This window comes from Sturnus vulgaris, chromosome 2, assembly GCF_052056855.1.
Source record: "Sturnus vulgaris isolate bStuVul1 chromosome 2, bStuVul1.hap1, whole genome shotgun sequence".
Taxonomy (NCBI): domain Eukaryota; kingdom Metazoa; phylum Chordata; class Aves; order Passeriformes; family Sturnidae; genus Sturnus; species Sturnus vulgaris.
Window position 1 is genome coordinate 87,199,397 of NC_142244.1, and position 21,410 is coordinate 87,220,806.

Below are 21,410 nucleotides of genomic sequence, written 5' to 3' on the forward strand. Positions count from 1 at the left end.
GGCCCACGTCAAACATGGAAAAGCTCTGATGTGTTTTTCTAGTAAACTGTGTCTCTAAGGATGAAAATAGAAAGATATTGATGAAAGACCTAAATACTGTGAACTGCAATTCATTCCACTTCCTGATAATCAGATTTGTTTTAATAAAAGTCTTGTTTTTTCACTAATGGTTGTTTTCTAGAGAAGAAACACTGATGTCAAATGAGGCTTCCAGAGTTAAAAAAAAAAAAAGGCATTAACTGGGACCTTCCCTGTATTGATGCTGTTCTCAGGGCTGGCCAGGCAGAAGAGACAGGTGGAGCTGGCCTTGCTTCCCAGTGCTCATCAAGAAACATCAATGCAAGTGGAGCAAAAGCAACAGACTACATGAAAGGAATGGTCTGAGTAAGGTGACATGGCAACTGATGGAGCTGGGAGAACTTCTGGGCTCCTAGATTCTCCTATACCATCAGGAGACAATAAAGTCACACACCAGCTCTCCCTTTGTCTTTCCTGTCAAAGAAGCTCAGGTAGAAAGAGCTAGAAAAGAAACTCAGTGTCTTCTGCACAAGCTATTGATTTGGCAAATCACCTCAGAACAGCATTAACTTTTTCTTCAATGTACATGCCTTTCTATATTTACTTTCTTATAACTGATGAAAAGATTTAATGGAAAAATCAGCTCTTCTTGAGTTTTAAAAGATTAGTAGCAAAATTGCCAGATGTCACATTATTAAAAAATTAAGGAAAAATAAATTATTTTTTAATATGCATGGCTAACCCAAACATTAAATCATAACATAATTTCCATTCCATGGAAATAATCTCTCCATTTAGATATACAAAATTGCAGGGTTTCTTAAAGTACCAACTGAAAATCCTATGGGAGAACTTATATAAAAATACTTAAAAATTGATTTAAATTTCGTGTCTTAATGTGCGTTCCTGTGTTCCCCCTTAAAATTTATCACTTGTTTGTTTGTCTGTCTGAGGGGTTATGTGATAAGAAAAGACATAATCCCATCATATATTGTTTTGACAGAAAAATATGGTACTCAACTATGAAAAAGGATTAAAATGTTATTATCTGTCATACAGCATGCCCTTTACACAAAGTTAATCCCTCTTAAGGAGGCAGACCTGTACTTCATAGGAAGGGATACAGCCAGGCAAACTTCTGCAATATTCCTCTTAGAGGAACAGATGAACTGGGCATTTCCTTGACTGTCCTCTGGCACTGTGAGGAAAACAACATTCAAAGCTGCATGACTGCCTCACTCTTTCTTAGCTCCATCAGCACTTAGGATATGCTTTTGTTTTTCCATTAATTTTTCAGTACCAGATGTAAGAAAAAGATGAGGCTTTTTATTTCATACTTCCAGGCTGCCTTGTTTTTTCCAGACGTTGTTAAAAGTAAATAAAATTTACAAGACAAGGCTAATGAGTTGAGGACTTGATGTTTTCATCTTATATTTTGAGTCTGTTACGAGTAAACCTTTAATGGCTTCTACTAACCCCATTATCATCTGTCAAGCCTGGCAAAAGTAACAAGCATCAGCTGGGCTCTAGCCAAGATGAGTTTAATCTGCGAGTCAGTATTCACTGTTTTTGTTACACTTCTGTAGAGTACTGCAGGTGTTCTGGCTGACCTTGGCAGCTCTGGTCTCTCTTCATTCTTCTTTTCTTCTCAATTATTTGGTATTTTTTCTGGATATGACACTGGTTTGTTACCTCTTTGTTCTCAAAATCCCAAAAGGTTTCTTGTACTTTGAAGAAATTCTGCAGTAATTCTTCATTTCTTATAAGAAGACCAGTAAGTTCAAACATACAGTCCTCATGGTTTGGAGATGCATTACTCTAATTTTTAATGTGTCCACTGAGGTGACTATGGAAGACAATAACACAATCAATTTTTTTTTTATAATCCACTTTTTAAAACAACTAAAGCAATTGGAAAACTACATGCTCTTTGTTTCTTTAAAAATACTAAATGTATTGTACTAGAGATCTAAAATATCTTGAACCTTCTGGATTCAATCAAGTTTGCTTTGCCTTTGGAAATGTGCAAATTAGAGTAGAAGAAAGGAAATGTTGCAACTTTTCTGTTGCTTAGCAGGGTCTATATTGCCTGGACTTGTAATTTCATATTTTATGCCATATTTTATGAGGTATATTTCAGTTACATTATGAGAGGCTACAAGGAACAAAGGCAGGTAATTACACCAGCATTTGCAGAAATCTAACACTCCAAAGAAAGGAATACCAAATAAGCTGTGTTGTAACATCTGCACACACACAAGGAAGCATGAATTTTGGAAGGTGTCTGGAAATTTCTTCAAGAACTAAGATAATTATGAAAGACCCAAAGATGAGTGAGCTATGCATAGAACTGTGAAGAGTTTGGTCACTGTTGGCTCTGACTGTTCACTGTAAAGGAAAATACCTCAGCCTTCTCCTTGTCTGTTGTTACCAGTTTGCCAGTCATTCTAATTGAGGGATGTACACTTTCTTTTACCTTCTTTTTCTCCATAACATATCTTTAGAGGCCCTTCTTTTTATTCTTTGCATTCCTTATCAAGTTCAGCTCCAGATGTGCCTTGGTCTTTCTGACCCCCTTTGCACAGAACCAGACTGCATCCCTGTATTCTTCCCAGGACACCTGTCCCTGCTTCCATTACCTGCACGTTGTCTTCTTGCCCATTAGTTTGACCACCAAGTCTCAACTCAGCCATGTCAATCTCTCATCTTCCTTGCCTGATTTCTTACAAGAATCAAGAATTCTTGCAAAGCACCCTCAGACATATGTCAGATCTGTCCCCAAGGGCAGTATCCCAGGGATTTTTACTGGTTCACAATGTTCCCCATATTGCCTTGGTCTCTAAATCTTACCCATAAGCTTTTGACCTGGTCAAGGCCATTCTTCAGAGACAGATTTTAACATTCTATCCATGTCTTGATGTGGTTGGGAACCCCTGGCATATCCTTCCTGTCCAGTCTCTGCTGGAGAACCTGTAGCCACTAAAAGCTGCGCTCCAGCTGGCTACAGGCTGGTACAACATGGCTACATTTTCCAGTCATAAAATTGTTACAACATGTCAAAATCAATCCTTCCTTGTGTTAAAAAATACGATGCAAAAAACTGTCACTGTCTCCTCCTGGTGCTCTAAATATCATAAATATGAGTTCTGTATCTGTCAGATTTTACAAGTGTAGGGCTGCCAGGACTTCAGAGCTTATGGACCAGACCGTCCCTAATGATCAGATTAATTTGAAAACCTAAATAAGCAACTAACAATAATAGAAACATGAAGTACATAATAGGTGTTATATTATATTTGAGAGTTAAAACTGTTTTCTTTCTGCCAATGGTGCATTTGTCACGCTGTCAAATGTTTGGTATAAAGCAAGATAAAAAGAACAGTCTCCCGTTGGCACATGATGAGATAGTTAAAGGGATTTTAGCTTCATATACACACTGAATATCTTGAGATCTGTGATGAAATCATGGGAACTAACAATGATTATCACACAGCAGAGACTCCAGGACCTGTTGCTGATACATTCAGCTTTCAGATATGCAATCAGCCATGTCTTGCTTCAGCACTTTCTCTTATTTTCTACTGACACTATAAGCATAACTTAGCTACACATATTCTTGCCAAAAATAACTGTCTCTCAGGCAGGTTTTTTCTTTTCTGAAATTGTTTTTAAGGCTTACTTTTTTATTATTATTTATTAATAGAAAATTTAGAAAAATAAGACTGGTTGCTTTGAAAGGTTAGCCTGCACCTGGGATTTTTAGGACTCCCAGTCTCCTTTTATAAACATAAGTAAGAGCTGGGGGGGTCCTATCCCTGAAATACAATCACCTATATCAAATTTTAGTTCCAGGACTAACAGCACTTTTTTTGCTCTGAAGCAGCTCCCTGTCTAGTTGCCTAGACAGTTTGTTTCATAACACAGGCATCCCATCTTCCTTAGACAATTGTGCAGGGCAAATTGAGGTACCAAAGGTCCTTGGAAGACCACTGCAAAACTGGGGTAGATGCCAGGTTCCTGGAATAGCCTACCATCAATCCAGAGAGTCTCTGAAAGACTCTGCTGGCCCCAAGATATCATGAGTTAAGCATTTTAGGCTTCACTAATTAGCACTTACTGTAATTTTACTCTAGGGTCTCATTTTTGCTGGAAGTAATGGCAGCTGCTCCCTCTCCAGAGGAGCCTTCAATCTTGTGGAGAAAAAATTCACTATAAAAGGATAGAGACATCTGGTCTGCTACCAGTACAAAACCTTAGCTCTTTGTGAGGAACTGGAGCAATGGATATTACATGAATTAACCACAGCCCTCAATTCTGCCTGATCACCAAGCAGGCAATGGTCAACCCCTGCCCCTGGGGAAGTTTCACTGCTTTTTTTACCAGAGAAATATAATTTATGTACTAATGGTTATCAGATGCAATATCATATTGATTAATATTACACTTTCATTATATGTTGCATAGATTTGGAGCTAGTATTGAACCACATAACCATAAATATTTAAAAAGGTGCCACTAATACACCTTAAACAATGAGACACAATGCTATTAGAAACAGTAGTGCCAAAATAATACTTACAATATCCACTAGCTTGGCACAAATCTACCATAAATTTAATGTAGAAAGCATAATTTTACACTGAGTGTACTTACATCAAGGATGAATTAGAATAGTTTCATAAAAATACATCATATTTGAGGAATTTGACAAAAGTTTGCAGAACTTGCAATAAAAATTAACTTGTAATAATTATTATGAGTTTTGGCTTGGCTATAAAATGGAGTAATAAAAATATAAAGACGCTTAATGCAGTGTCTCTTACGTATTGAGAAATTTATTGAGTCTCACACAGAAAAGTAGTTGTGAATTAGTTAATAGAGAGTAGTCAAGAAATGGGATAAAGATTTGACTTCCTTGGAAACAGTACAATACTCCTTAGGAATCTAACATATGCTAGATAAAAAAAGAGACACCCTCAGGGAATTTTAAGGAAACCTAAGGAGAGTTAAAACTGAGCAATGCAGTAGCAGAATACATTCATAAAAGCTATTGGAATGACGAAATGAAATCGCATAGTATTATCACCTACTTTAAATTCACTGCATTCTGGTGCCATTGTAGGTACCTCAGAAAAAAAATGCTTAGAAACATTAATGTTCACAGGTTAACAAAGGCAAAGAAGATCCTTACAGAGTCACACACGCCTCATAAATCTTTGGGATCATCAAATTTTCTTTGGAGATTGTCTTGCACACTAGCTAAGCTAGTTGAAAAAATGTGTAATTAAAAGAGTTTAAAAGAGGGGAAATGAAATAAGAAGATATGGAAATGCCTGTGTAAGAGAAGAATTAGCAGATGAATAGGAGGAGGGATGTGCCACAGGTATGCTTCATATATTATGTTCAATAATTGGCATATATGAAAAAAAGTCGTATGCTAAATACAGAGCATGGGAGGAAACTTCAAAGGACTAATTTTCCATAAATGTATTTCTTTTTTCTTCTTTATAAGACTTCTCTGTATTGACTATTCTCTGAAAAAGACAGTCCTCTGAAGAGAACGATGGATGCATATGAATAGTTCTACCTTCCTAGAAGAGAAAAAAGCTACAATAACTGAAATATGCTCATCACAAGAACTTCATTGGTTCAAGAATTTCATTGGTGCTCCAAGATCTGGCTCAGCCCATTACAGAGAGCACAGATGGAAATTCAAATCTGGATTAAAGCTCTTTCTGCACATTAAAATGCCTTCCCAGCATCTTTAATGAAACTCCTCTTGAGATATGAACATTAAGCTGTGCTCCTTCTGGCCTGCTCTTCATCAGAAGTAAATTTCTGTCCTCAGACTCTATTAATGACTCTGCTGATGACAAAGGAGATGAAACAAAGCACAACTCATTCCACAAAACCAGCATTTATTTTTCTAGGCTAGGAGAAACATATTAAAATGGGTGATGACAGCTAGTTGTGTTAGAAATTAATGATACAAGGCTCAAAGTACTGATTGCATATCCATAAGAGGTTTCATGTTCAAAGGGAGAACATTTGATTGAACTGAGTTTATATTTAGAAAAATGGGATCTGTTCCTTTCAAGCACTATGTTAGATTTGGATTAATTTATTTGAAAAGCATTGCACATTTCCTTCCATTTTTTTTCCCCCTGCAATACTTGGCATGCTTTTGTACGTCACTTTAAAAAACCCCAAAACAACTCTAACATTTAAAAGGCCAAAAATATTTGGTTTAAGTCCTGACTGAACAAACTTGGAAATGTTGCTTTCTCCTACTTTAAATTGAACTAAAAGTAATTGAATTCTTTGTGAACCTCTGTGTCCCAGGCATGGCCTTATAAATTTTTTCAGACCTCAGGTATGCAGCTAACACAGATTATCACCATAAAACTCCTTGGACACAATTAAAAAGTTAGTTGACTAGATGCTCAGAACAAGGTGTAATGGGTCTGTCAGCTTCATTTTGGCATGGCTATCATATGCTGTCACCTGAAGAAATGTCAAATTAATCTTGAGCACGTGTATGGGGAGAGGAGGTGAAGGTTTCTGCTAGTCTGAAAGAATGAAGACCTCTAACACTTAACTCTTATACAGCTTTGGGTGAAAATATTCTCACAATATTTTGCAGCATGCTTAGTCCTCCCAAATTAAGAATATCCAGAACATTCAACAGTCTTACCAGCAACTGAGAAAGGAAAACTAAAACCGTGTAAGCTGGCTAGAAAACAGTCACATGATAACTCTAATGCTGAAGAGTTCTTACAAGTAGCTTAGCACAGCCCCTTTTTCATGCTCTTTAATCTGTAATGCTCTTATCCTTCAGAATAAAAAAAGTATTGGCCATTACTACAGAGTGATCTTGTTATGCTTGATAGCTTCCAATGCTTTGTTGTTCCAGTGCTTTGTTCAAACACTTTTGAGTTGTTATAATATTTGAGCACCCACAGTTTCCTATAGAAGGAGTTTCACAATTAATGTGCTTAACTTTTCATTCCCAGTCTGCCTTTTGTTACTTGTGTCTTATTTATTTGTTCTCATGCTGACATCATCCTCCAGACACAATAGCTCCTCTTCCTTCCTGAAGTTTATGTGAATCCTAACTACCTCAATAAACTAAATTTTATGGTGGCATCCTGAGAGTATTTCCAAAATGCTCGAATCAATGCTAAATAGAGATAACCAAGACATTTTAATGTGCTATTTGACTGCCAAAAGCAGCAGAGCAGCCTCCCTTGGCTCAGGAAGATAAATTAATCCAAATGAAGAATGACAGTGACAGAATATTTTTACGTAGCTGCATATAGTACTTTAAATCCATATGAAGAAAGAGTGATCATATAGAGCAAAACCTATCCAAGATTGCTCCACTGCAATCAAGTCACAGCATTGATTCTTTCTTCACATTTACAGGGAAGTGCACATTCATACCATGCCTTGTTGTAGCTTTTTAGTGAGAAATCCTGCTTGGCACATGTGGTTGATTAAACCAATCTGGTGCATGGAACAGACACAAGCTGTCACATGGCACAGCAGCCCTGCATTATGTTACTGGGATCAACTTTTCACATAGGCAGTGAGTGAACATAAGTGCACATAATTTCACACAAGTGCTGAGTGCACATCTACATGAGAACAGCAACTACAGACACACTGACCACAGGGCCTGATATGCCAGATGAGTCATCTCATCATGTCACCCCACACAAAACCTGCACAGGTTAAAGAGCTTCAGATTATCTCAATATTTTAAGTCCTATAAAAGAAGCTAGAGAGCTCCAGGAACTTGTTCTTGAACAAGTTTCTCCACGGGAAGGGGTAGGTATGTTTTGGTGACTACTGCTAGCACACTGAGATGGGTCCTTTTTATAAGCTTTCCTCCTTGTTCATCCTGGCAACCAGATGAAGTAGAGCTCAGAATTCCCACTGAGGGAATACCAACTGTCCCCAGAGTAACAGCAGGCTTAGGGTGCAAATTAGGTGGCACTAGAGGAAATATTCTGGACAAAATTTAAGATGAATTTCATATTTCTGAAACATCAAGGGAAATGTACATAAAAAGTCAGAAATTTCAAATATTAAACTTCATCTGTGTGTAGAGGTGTGGGGAATATTTCCTGAAACTTGTGCTTCTTCGTGCCTGCCAACATTGGAAACTACAAAGATTTGTCTGTATGCTGAGGAACAAACAGAGGGATGAAAGGGGGAGGAGAGCTGAGCTGTGAATTCTACAAAGGTTTTTATTTTATTCAGAGACATACATTTTGAAATCCCTAATCAGCTTTTCCCTTCAGAAACTTGTCATAGAAGGCAGTAATAAATCATTCAGGCATTCACTCAGTCATTCACTTCATGAGCCCCACTGAGTGCCACCTAGCTAGAGACTGCTATGAATGTACACAAGACCGAAAATACAAGTGAGTTATGTAACAGACTAATCATACAGGAGATGTCCTGTATGATGGTAATAGCAGCGCTAAAACTGTTCAAGGAAAAAAATGTAATTCACTATGAATCTAAAGAAATAAACCCTTGTTGTCAACATGACCAAAAAGGCTGACAAAACTATAAAACATTATTTTAACATTCCTCTACAGGATCCTCCATCTGGCAAGAAACTACAAAAAACACACACAGAAACTGCAACACATCCACATTCTGCTTTATCCTATGTAATCTCCATCCCCACAGTAGTATGTCTGATGGCAATGCATGTACGTTCCAAAGTCAGAAGTGTTCTGAGCTAATAGATCAAAATTAGGAGGAACATTTGCAATACAAAATGTATTTGGAACATTGCCATGGAGCAGAGCCTGCTGAAGTACTGACTGATATCCTCTCTCTTTCAATAAAAACCATAGATCATAACTTACTTGCATTTAGCTACTGCCTAGCTATTAGGGAATGTAAGATTTGAAGTGACTTCCTGTTTATTTGAGTTCACTTTCTTTGGCTACTGCTATCACAGGACTGCTTAAACTTATGTGGCTTAATTAGTCTCTTTGGACTTAAAAAAAAGTTTTAGTAGGCTGCCTTAAATCCCTGGAATTTGATTTTTAAGGTCAAATCTTAAACAAACCTTTCCCAGCACTTCAACAAAACAACAGCAGATTGTCACAAAAGCAGTTTTATGTAGTATCTAAAGATAGCTGAAGTGCATAGAGTTCAGTGACAAGTGCTCATGAGCAGGAAAGCTCCTTCAGGAGCTATCTGCCTCTTGTTCTGTTGAATACGCATATATTGCATACACCCAAATTAAACACACAACTGTATATTTCTGCCCGGATTCACATACACATATAAAAAATAAAAAAATGGCAACATAGTGACAGAATTCTGGAGGAAAGGGAGATATTTATGACAGATTTAAAAATAAATCCTATATCAAAAGATAAATACACCTTGGGTCAAAAATTCAAATCTGTTTTGTGATTGTGGATCACTGCTTGTACAATATTTATAAACAGAAATACCTACCATCACAATAGCATATTTATTATGAAAATATTCAATAGTGTTATTCTTCTATCACTTTAAAATGGATTAGGGAGATAATCTTGTTTCTAAATAGATAAACAAAATGATAAATTTTCCTTTCACTTTCTGAAGAACACATATCCTGAGTCTTATAGATTGTCAAGATTAAAATCTTTAGTGAAGATCCTTTAAAAAATGTTTTTAAAACCTTTGCACTGTGTGTTTTGGATTAAAAAACTGTGCAGGTATTCCCATGAGCAGAGAGCTCTCAAGGTTTTTCCAATGAATCAGCATGAAGACAATTTCTCAGAGTAATATTGGACCTCAGAATTAACTCACCTGACTTTTGTTTTCCATGCATTTCCCCATGTATTTGTTTTGTCTGTTAGGAAGGCTTTAAATATGTCAGCAACACAACATACAACACAACACTAGGACTAGTGGACAAGCTGAGCAATAAAAGGAAAATTACATTTACAGTAGATGCACCATTTACTTTTAGTATGGAACAGAGAGGCACTACCAGGCTACATGCTATAAACTCAAATGTTCAGAGATTGCTGGGCATGTCCCCATGCTGTGCACCTCTGCCAGAAAACTGTAGTGTCAATTCTCATTTGCAATGTCAACTGATTGTATAAATTACACAGACTGGTATGAATATCTATTGAGTTTGTGACTAGAGTATCAGCTAAAAAGGCTGGTTCTAACAAAAATAACAGAGTAAATCTGCAGGAGACTTCATGTCATAAGTCCATTGATCAGCAGTGCAAGAGATGAGAACAAAAATTCCGTAAATATTTGAGCAAACCTAAACTTCTTATACCAGTTATGGAACCTGAGAGAAATCAGAATTAAACTCATGCCCCTGCATACGAGTCATATACAAGAATACGGCATCAAAGCAGCACTTACAGCTGGAGAATATCAGAGGACATGAGTGTTCATCCATGGGGAAGTTGTGCAGCTGTAGCTGGCACTCAGCGTTGATGGTAAGCCTGTGAAGAAACCAAGGGTCTGTTACTGTGTATAGGGAACAGCCAGAGGAGAGGCAGGGCAACCTTAAGGATCATGCAAGAATGCTTTGATATCCATAAGTAAGGCCTGAAAGGAAGGAACGATGTTTGCAGATTGTTCGTTGGCTATTTAAGCCTGATACAAAACAATGATAATTATTCCAAATAATTTCAGACACTTCATCAAGACTTTCTGTATCTCAGGAAATCTGTGCACATGTGTTTCTCTAGACAATTCTTTATTGAGGGTTCTGGCATGAAAACAACTATTCTTTACAAAAATAACAGGAAATATGGCTCTTGTGGTATGTAATTCGAAAAAATTAGAACTTCAGAGGGAAACTTATTAAAATATTCTCCATGTATACTTATAGTGTGAACTTAAAATTCTTTCCATTTCTTCAGGCTACCTCTCCAAAACTTAATAAATGTCTATATGCCATTTTATATTGTACAGATGCAACAAACAGATCAGCATCCCTACTTGAAAGCTGGTGTTACATATTCCTAACAAAAAGTATACTATGAACACAGCCAGTTTTAAAATTACTAATAAAAATCAATAATCTTCAGTCTAACAGCTTGCAAAGTGAATGTACTCACTCAGGGAAATTGAATTAAGTGCTAGTTTATTGTACAGTCTTTAAAAAAATACTACATAGTTTCATGACAGAATTCATGCATGTGGGCTATGTGGGATTTTCCTTTTGAAGGCTAAATAAAAAGATGAAAAACTCTGTGGTGAAAGGTTTGTGTCTCAGATATAGGATGGCACAGAGAAAAACTCTTTATTGGAAAAGGTTACCTGTGAGGAATTTAATAGCCTTATTGCACTAACACTAGAAGAGGATTTGCAGTGTTGCAGCAGGAGGGCATTCATACCTGAAAAAGGGCGGGGAAGAATATGGAGAGGTATGGAGCATGACTGAACCTTGTACACTTTCTTCTGTATGTACTACCCACCAACACCTGACAGCACCAGGGCATACATTAACTACCTCTTTCATGTCATACCAATTCTGACACTTAGGTCAGATAAATTTGATTTGAATTACACAATGATCATTCTAACAGCTTTTCCTGTGTAAAAAGGAGGTTGACCTGAGCCATTGAAAAGGACTCAAAACATCTTTCACAAACTCCAAATGCTCATTTTTTACATAAGTAAGTATTAACTTACTTAAAGCTGGTTTAGACTAATTTTGTAGTCCATTCAACAAGTAGTTTCTTTAGGGAGAGGTATGTAAGACTAACTACTATTAGTAGTTAGGTGGATACTTGGCTTGAAATACCAAAACAGAATTTAATAGAAAAATACCCAACAAAACACCTAACCAAAATCTCCTCAGAAAAAAAAACAATAACCCAATCAAGAGAATATTGGGGCTGACACCTTAATCCTCAAACTCTTTAGCTAAAGGCAACTGAAATAAGCAAGATCTCTTCACAGTAGAGCAAGCCGATGAAGGAAAGGGCACTAAAAATATCAACAGCTTTTCCAGATGTTTATTTCCTTTCTTATTGTTTGCCAAAGACTTCATTTTGGAGCCCAACAGCAGTTGCAGTTGCAAGGATGATCAGACCTCTCAGGTGCACCGAGAGGGCTGAACACAATCACAGGAGAAAATGCAGCGTGAAAGGCACATCACTGAAACAGTTTCCCCTGTGGAACTTGGCTTATGGCAAAACTCCCTTCTGAAAAACTCAACTCTTCCACAAGTAAACACATATTTTGATTTCCACAGGCTTTTTAAAATGCAAATATATACAGCATTTCTAATACCATATAGTTGATTTTATCACAAAGATTAGAAAACTGTAAAAGCCTTTCCTCCAGCAATTCACCCTTGCGATGAGAAGTGACAGACTATCTTTCAGCATGACTTATTTGAAGAATCAAGTATTGGCATTAGCATGAATCTAAAAATGCTTTATCCAGCCCTGCATCTAACTCCAATCAAAAAGGCTTTTGACAGGTTTTATGGGACTACATGTTCCTGATTTTATTACAAGCACTAAAAAGCCCAGCTTGCACAATTTAGGGAGACCTATTTCCTATTTCTAAAGGTTTCTTTCTTAGAAAAACAAGACTTCGTTTTTTAAACTTGGCAGTACTTGTGCTTGAATAATTAAATACTTGTAAAGCATGACCATGTACGCATCAGGAAGAAAACAGCAGAGGAGAGCAAAGATATCGCTGAAAATCAGTATTACCACACCAGAGGTGGGAGAAGCTTCCAGCCCTGCACCTTGCCAAGTGCTCACCTGAGGGTGTACAAGATCTTGCCGTCATTCCATATGCGGAGGAGCTGGTTGGGGGTGGTGATCCAGTGAGCCTCTGCTGTCTTTGAGTTACGGAATATTGTGTCTGGGATCCAGATCAAGCCCACCATGTTGCTGTTCAGGGTCAGTATTTTCATGGTGCTGTTGAAGCGAAGACGACTGTCTGTCCACGTCTGGGCAAAAAATATATCAATTTGATATTCCTGCAAAGAAAGCATGATACATCAATTGAAATCAGTTCCACACTTCTCACTATTGGGTGTTTGATTAGGTCTGTTCTGGTGTAGATCAACAGGGTGTGTTCTGGCCAATGGAGCTATGTTTTTCTACTGCCTTAGGGTTTTTTATTTCCATTTTTTCACTCTTTTATTTTTATGTCTAGCTGCTAAATGAAACGTGCCAAACATCTCACTTCCATTGGTCCTATGCCGTAACAATTTCAGCATTAGCACATTCTTTTTCATTGTCTCTGAAAAGTCACAGCTAGAACATATAATTTACAGAGGCTTCTTCATCATAGGACCAATAAGAGACATGAAAGATGAACAAGACCAACACACATAAGTTAGAGAATGGTAAATTCCCCTGATTATAGCAATGCTTTTTAGGGAAGAGGTTGTGTAAATTCAATAAATTAATCTTTCCATTTACTACCAATTGTTCAGCCATTCTTTCTCAGGCCACACTGCAACAGAATGAAAAGGCAGGTTTGTGCTCCTTTACAGACACCTCATGTAGCCCTGATGCTAAGAGCTGAACATTCATTCCTAAATATGCTAATACCTTAATTTACATTAAATTTGTCCTTCTGTTTGCTCTGTGTTTTACTACTCTGTTTCTGTAGGTAAGCCATCACTGTACATAAAAATGCAGAAATTAAAGTACACATGGACAGATAAAATTATATAAACACTAGTTTATGCATTTAAGACCTCATGGAAGAAATTGTATTTTAATTTTGTATTTGAATTGTGAATTCAAGCCACTAGAGGCTGGAAAAAGTCATGCTTTATTTGCTTGTGTTCCTCTTCCTCTTTTCACAGACTAAAAAATGAAAAATAGACTGCTCTATTTTTAAACCTCAGGGAAACAGCCATCTGAGTCTATCATGCAATACCCTCCCAATACCACAGGGCTGGCTGTGACAGGGATGATGTTTGCTGATGTGGCACAAAGTGTATGCTCTACAACAGAGGCTAATACAGAGCTTGGGAATAATCCAAAGGAAAATATCTCTTTAGGACCCCTGGTAGATGCACTTCTGATATATGTGAACAAACGATAATTAGGGCTATGTGTAAAATCTGGTATGTCTTTGATAACTCAGAATTTGCTTTTATTTAATTTCTTTCTGTCTATTGTTTCAATACAATAGTACTGGGTTTTTTTCTTTATAGACAGTTAGTAGAGCTTGCAGTCTGAATTGAGAACAGTGCTTTTGCTAAAAGCCACCTGTTTCTCCTGTGCTATTACATTTTTGGCAGGCCATTCCTTCAAAGCTGATGTTATAACACCAGGAAACCTAATTCACTGGCACTAATCCAAGTCCAAAACACATCCTGGGCCTCACATCTCTAGATGGTAAATGATCAAAAGGTGCATAAGTGGTGCTAGCATGTATCCAAACACCAGGTAGTAGATCACCTCAGGAATTAAAGCCTAGCCACCAAAGGCATTGAGGACCATTTTCCTTCATAGCTTCTCTCACTACTATTTCTCATTGTATTATCAGCTTTATTTTTGCAGGGAAGATGACAGACTTGAATCTGAAGAGACTTTTCTGAAGGATGTAATATAATGTACACAATGTACCTCTGTTATTCAGAAAGAACATTCTTAATGCACCAGGTTTTAGATGCCAGAGCACTGATCTTCTTTCTTTAAGTCAATTGCATTTTAGCCTTTAAAAGTCTAGTGACAAGTGTTTGGCACATTCAGCTTCTCTCGAGAGGAATATGCCAGACGTGTCTATGGGTTTCTCCAAATGCTGAGTGAGTAGAGTTGCTTTTCCTAGCCCACATGTGAGAATCTGTATTTATAGAACCAAAGACTGTTGTATACAGCTGGCTAATGACAGTGCTGTCTTTTCACAGGACAAGTTTTTGCATGATATTCATATTTGAGCTTATTTTATATGAATGCTTCATTTTTGTCTAAATTTAGGAGTAACCATAATTCTTTTCTAGTATATCATGCATATTTAATGATTTTTTAGGATTTAAGATATTCAGGATTTCTACCCTGCCAAAAGAAAAGAAAGCCCCTGAGCTCCTTAATACATTACCCTGAGAAGGTACTGCAGCTAAATCTGAGCAAAGTGGGCCCCAGGAGCAGTATAAATGTAACGTTGTGGTTTCTATTCCAGTAAGCTACTCTGCCTAAGTGGATTACATTAGCCTAGAAACAGGGTCAGGCTAACACCACTGCCCAACTCCTGTTTTGCATCTTCGTTATTTATTACTGCAACTAGAATGTGCCACCAATGATCATTATTCAAAATACTTGTACAATGGACCTCTCCATTTGCCTTAATAAAAACAATTTCAAGTCAAATTAAATGGTTCCCAGATCTTCTGAGTTAATTAGTTCTGAAAAAACATGCATTTTTCTTTTGGCAAACTGAGTTGATAAAAAACAAAGCAACATTTTTAAAAGAAAAGACATTAAAGTTGGTTAAAGTTAGTTCCATTGACTTTTTAAACAATCCTATTAAAAACAAAAATTAAGGTATTTACAGTACTCAGTCAGAATGTACAAAATACAAAATCAAATTTTCCCAGTAAAAATAAACACACATTTCCATTTTATATCTGAATTGAGATTCTCAGCATTAATCTCTTTTAGAAGTGAATGTTGTATCAGTAGACCCCTTACATTAATCTCTGGAATTTCTTCAGCCTTTAACCAAGCAAATAATGGGGTATGATATTTATACAGTCACTCTACCAGGAAGGAACAGAAGTTACTTTTGAAACTGGCACTCAGTTCTCCACTTCTAATGGTTCAAAGTCTATGCATATTTCAGAAAATTATCTTCACTGACAACAGGCACTCCATTCTCAGCGAAGTCAACAGCTCCCATACCCTGTTTTGCACAGAGCATCAAACAAGAAACTGCCAGAAGAAAGGTTTCTATGTTGGTTTCACAGACAGGTCAATATCATATGGCATAAGGGAGTAATACTCTTCATTTGCCAGCTGATTCCTGCTATTTTAGATCCTTACAATACGTAGTGATTGCACTTAAAGAGTTTGGGCAGGACATCAGGTTTCAGCGATGTGATGCCTCACATGAAACAACACCCTAGAACTCCAACGATATTCTTTATCTTCTCTTCTACCACAAGACCAGAAATTTTATTAATAACTTTCCAATCCTTTCCTTTCCCTTTTTTTTTTTTTTTTGGCAGCAACTATTGACAACTGCAATGAACACAGGACGAAGTGAAAACCAATAAAATTTTTAACAAGATTTCTTCCCAGTAGCAAAAAAAGATATAACACATTCTATGTGTCATAATGAGGTCATGTACAGTAAAGTGTTCTGTCACTAAGTTTTCTTGTCATAATTGCACCTGGATTGCCACGCTACCTAAACAGACCCAAGATTTTCCTGCTTTACCACATATTCACACAGTGCCTGGATGCATTAACTGAAGCTGCACTCTAGAGCAGCCAAACTTTGAAAAAGGTATTCTCCTTGAGAAGGAGGGACAATTCTAGCAGGAAAAATAGGTTTACATGTTAACATCAAGAGAAATTCTAGGGAAATCTTATTTCCTTTACTACACAGACATACTTCTGAGATAATTTTAAATTTTAATGATGAAAAATTCATTACAAATCTAAAGGATTGATAGAAGTATAATTTGTTATCAGTTTTAATAGATTTAATTTTGCTTGGTTTAAAAGTAAATTCATGGACCATGCTACATGTTAAATTCCCCACTCTTAAAAACTTCACTGAAGTGAAAACTCTTTGAGGATTCTACAATCTGCTCAAAGCTGATTACATAAGGACATTTTTTATTAAAAAGTAAGTAATTTTAGAAAATTTCCAAAAATACAAACATGTTTCCTAGAAGAAGACTCCTGACATATACAAATACTCAGCTGAATCTATAACCACACAACATTAGACCTTTTAGAATATACTAGATTATTAATATTTTTTACTCTTTCTGGAAAAAGTAATTTTTTCCAGTAAAACTAAATCAGTTTATTTGCATTTTGTTTGATTGTATGAAAATATAAAGCCTCATTTCAGGCGGCTACAGTGTATCTTTGTGTGAAATGTCCTTTTTTTTCTTTATTACTCCCCAATGTTGCGAAGATACTTACGACCAAACAATTTCTCATTGGTACTTTTTTGTAGATTAACCTTAAATGAATGCATTATCTTATACATTTCATCAGGTAAAGAGACAGATCAAAAGAGTTGCAAGACTTATGCTTGCAAGAAACACTCAGTATCATCTGAAAATTGTAAGAGACATTGTGTCACTAAAAACCTCTGTATCACCTCCTATGAGGTCACATTTGAGAATGGAATTGTAAATTGACACCTGACAATGCTCACATAACTTCCAAAAGTAACTCCTAAAACCAAGAAAACCTATGGTCCTTTTACCTGCACAGTATGCAAGTAATCATCTCATGTAGAACATTTCTTCCCATTCAAATTTTATAAGTTCTCCTTTAAATCTGAACCATTGGCTGAGACAAATGACTGAATGTGATGAGGAAAATTAGATGGTATTTTTTTCTTATATAGTTATGTAGAGAACAAGAAACTAAAGACAAGTTTACCTTCTTAATTTTCACTGATTTGTGGACAGGAGCTATAACCCAGATTTAGCAATAGCATTACCTGCAAATAGCTGCACACAGTCCAAGTTCCAACTGCTTAATTCTAGCTTTTTTTATTTCACATTTTCAAATATTCTTAATGTGGTTTCATTAGTGCTTTGAAAATAATCAAGAATCAGCACTGAACTATTTGCCCTTCAACTGTGTAGGAATGATTAATGATTGGGAGCACCTTGAAAATGCCATTGTCTAAGTCATCTGTAGTCAGAGAAAAAGACATGCTTTTCAACCAAGTCTTCAATTGTTTTCTTAGTCAAAAGAGTAGCTAACCTGTTGCTGGTAATACATGGAGCTTTTCTCCTATCAAAATGTCTCATTTTAATTCTGAAAAATATGATTTAATAGGCTGTCAGAGTCAGGTGATGGATGTGAATGACTACGATGATAGTGTGGTATTCCTTTGTTGCTTCTGCTGCAACCTTCTCATTTTCTGCATTTTCAAAATTCTTTACAACAACGGCAACAACGTCAAGAGTCTTATCCTTAGAAAAAATGCAAGAATTTCTTGCGTGATACTTTTCAGGTTTTTATTGTTGCCTACAAGACAATTTTTGGTTTTTTCTGTTTTAGAACGTATAACTTAATTGGTGAAAGAGTGAGACTGCAAATGATTAAAGCTGTTACTGGCATTTGTGAGGCTGGTACTCAATCAACTGAAAATAGCCACATAATTAGAGTCCAGTTTAGATTACAATAATTCTGTGCCCTCCTACATTCCTTGTGTAACATGCCAGCACACCACAACACACAAGAAACACTGTCTGCAGAAGCTTGGAACTAGTCTAATAAGCTGTCTAAAGGAAAAAAATCTCCTTTAGTTACCAAAAGGCTGGACTTCACAAATGTGGAAAATCCCATTTGTAAGTCTAAAACTGTTCTGGAAATAAGTATTAAACTTTGATTTTATATTTCAGTCCAAACCATTCAGTAAGAAGTATGCCTAATGGTTGAACCCATTACATGCAAACTGTCAGAGAAATTTTAAGCATTACGGTATAAAAGGGAATATAGGAAGAGGCTGTTCAGAGAAACAGGAAAGAAATAGGAGCAAATCTCTAAAGACTGGGAGTCTCCCCCTCATTTCACTCAGCCATAGACACCCAGGAATGTTCTTTCAGTGGATTAGAAGTATGAAGAGAAGGATTTAAGATATTGTGTTTTAGTAGAAAATATCCCAAATTTTAAAGCCATACTCAGGGTGACTGTTTATTTAGTCTGCAATTTGATGCACTTGAGAACATCAAAAGTGAGTAATCTCTTCAGAGTTTGAAGGTCATTTTCAATAAAAGCTTGTTTTTTCCTGCCCGGCTCACCTCTAAAAGGAAAGTTCAATCAACAACAGAACTGTCAAAATTATCCTGGAAAGGGCTGCCTGATTGATCAGTTGACTATTTAGTTGTGTGACAAATGAGTGAAAAAGGAAATGCTCCCTGAAATATGGGATGAATCCCTCTTCCTGAACTGGTACATTCACATGTCTGATATCAAAATATTGAGGGCAATTCCCTTGAGCACAGCCCCCCTGCAGCTTCCCTGATTTACTGCATCTTACGCTGGGCTGCAATGAGGAGAGAATTGTTCTCTTTCCATCTTCTGAACAGACTTTGATAATTTGAAGACATATCTTGACTATAACTCTTTATGGTATTGATGGAAATAAGTGGTTCCACAACAACTGCCACATGATGTGTGCTGGTTGTTCATCAGATTGCATGCTGTATAGATGATGAAAAGTCAGAACTACAGTGATCTCAGGAGACCTCTAGGAGGCTTAAAATTCTAAGCTTTAATGTAAACCTTAATACTACTGATTGACAGCTTCTGCTTGGGTTTGCACCCTGTGTGCAACTTGCATTCTAATTTCAAAAGTTGGTAAAAACCTCTCAGAGATCATGTGGAAAGGAACTGAAGGTAATGGAATGGAAAGCTACACTCTCATTTTGTGGAAATAGTGCAGAAGTAAACTATATCTGCTGGAGAAAACACAGTAAAATAGTGCATTTCATATGCAGGGTACATTCAAAACTCTTGTGGTATCAAGACTAGCACAAGCCTCCTGTGAGGACAATAATTCCCACACAAATCCTGACAGTTCTCCTTGTTTTCAGCAGAGCTTGGGATGAGTGGAGTAGCATCGTTAGAGCTGCCTGTAACTTTTCCTGAAGTACCTCTGCCAGGCTGGAGCTTCATGTTTCCAGGGGCTGCCCAGGAGCTAAATGGGGGTGTATTTACTTCACAATACATACAACACTGGGTTTGTGGCCTGAGAGACACCATACAGGGATCATCTTCCTGCTCTCCACCAGTCTGCTTTGTTTCCAGTCTTTGTGCTCATGCTCCCTTTCCAGATCCTAATTCCTAATAGCCTCTATTGAGAGTGGAAGAGTGGGCAACACATTCTCACTTTTGGGTTTTTTTTCTCTTTTTAATCTGAATGTATCTTTCCCATCAGAGTTAAGATTGTATTTTCAAAAGATAGTCAAAAGAAATAAATGAAAGATTAAGTTTACAGGGTTAGTAAAATATGTAAGTTTGAAAACTTTCCAAACTCTTTTATGCATAGAAACGCTTTCAATGACTTGCTCTTTTGTGAGAATTTGCTTTGGTACTTTCATACTGTTACAAGAATCATGGAGAAAATACAATGAAAGAAGCAAACTCAAAACTGAGATTGCCACCACAGATATAAAGGATATTCAAGTTAGCAATGTCAAACTATTTCAGCAAGCAGCACCAATCATCTCCATAGCTGAATGCTTTGAGTCAAAAAAAAAAAAAAAAAAAAGAAAAAAGAAAAAAAAAGAACTTTTCATCACTGACTCAGTAGGAATCTTGGGAATCTTGGAGCAAGGAGGATGGAAGCTCACTTTCTTCACTGTAGTATTGCTGCCTGCCTGCTTCAGAAGGTTATTTCACTGATTTCCTGCTATTATAAAGAGGGAAAGACAGCTAGATTCACACTAGAAACAAACCATGCAATTATCATGTAGCATTTCCTTTCTCTGAGAAAACATTCGTCGGTCTCACTGCCTATTTTGGCTCTTTGGAGGCTAGCTCCAGCCCTGCTGTATTCCAAATAAATTCTTACATTCAGTTACAGGAAGAGCTGGAGATTTTTGTCTTGGCCCATCCCTTGACATCACTTTGTAAGTTCTCTTCACTCCACTTGATGGATTATCTCTTCTGCTTCAATCAATCATTTCATAGTCAGAAACACAGCATGAAATTAGAAAGAAATTCAGAAAATCAGCTGTAGCTCTGTTCTCTACCCTTTTGGTGGAACACTTTTAAATATCACTGCTTCCCATTTCTTTTTGGAGTCTTGTGTTGGCTTCTGTTGCTCTTAAAGCATTCCCAAAGACATCCTGATTGCTATGCTCATGTCACAATTGCATTTCCACAGCCTCTCCTCTTGGTGTGTCAGGGATCACGTCCTGTTACAGACTGTGCCTGATGAGAAGCTTTGCCTTCGATGAGACACAGTTGTATATGCTTTAAATTGGGCTGCTTTAGGAAAAAAAAGGTGTCCAAAACATGCAAAGAAATGCAGGGGATGCACATGGCAGCGTGCAGACTTTTCATCACTGTTATCTGGTGAGCATTGTGACTCAAAATGCTGATCAGAGTAGTCATTCCTAAGAAGATTGATGCTGGAAGGAACAGTGGTTTTGGGATTGACAGAGAAAGTACAGTGCTCACTCTAACCTGCAATTTAAGGTTTTATTTTACTAAGAC

At 37.0% G+C, this 21,410-nt stretch overlaps 1 protein-coding gene across 1 annotated transcript in view; it reads right to left on the bottom strand.

Annotated features, from left to right (window-relative positions):
* The window catches only part of GABRG3 (gamma-aminobutyric acid type A receptor subunit gamma3), a 291,225-nt gene that overhangs the window by 132,123 nt on the left and 137,692 nt on the right, over window positions 1-21,410 (bottom strand). Inside the window, exons 4-5 of the mRNA XM_014892603.2 lie at window positions 12,789-13,009; window positions 10,423-10,505 (exon numbers count right to left, since the gene is read on the bottom strand). Coding sequence (XP_014748089.1) covers window positions 10,423-10,505; window positions 12,789-13,009 — 304 coding nt within the window. The remainder of the gene's footprint in view (window positions 1-10,422; window positions 10,506-12,788; window positions 13,010-21,410) is intronic.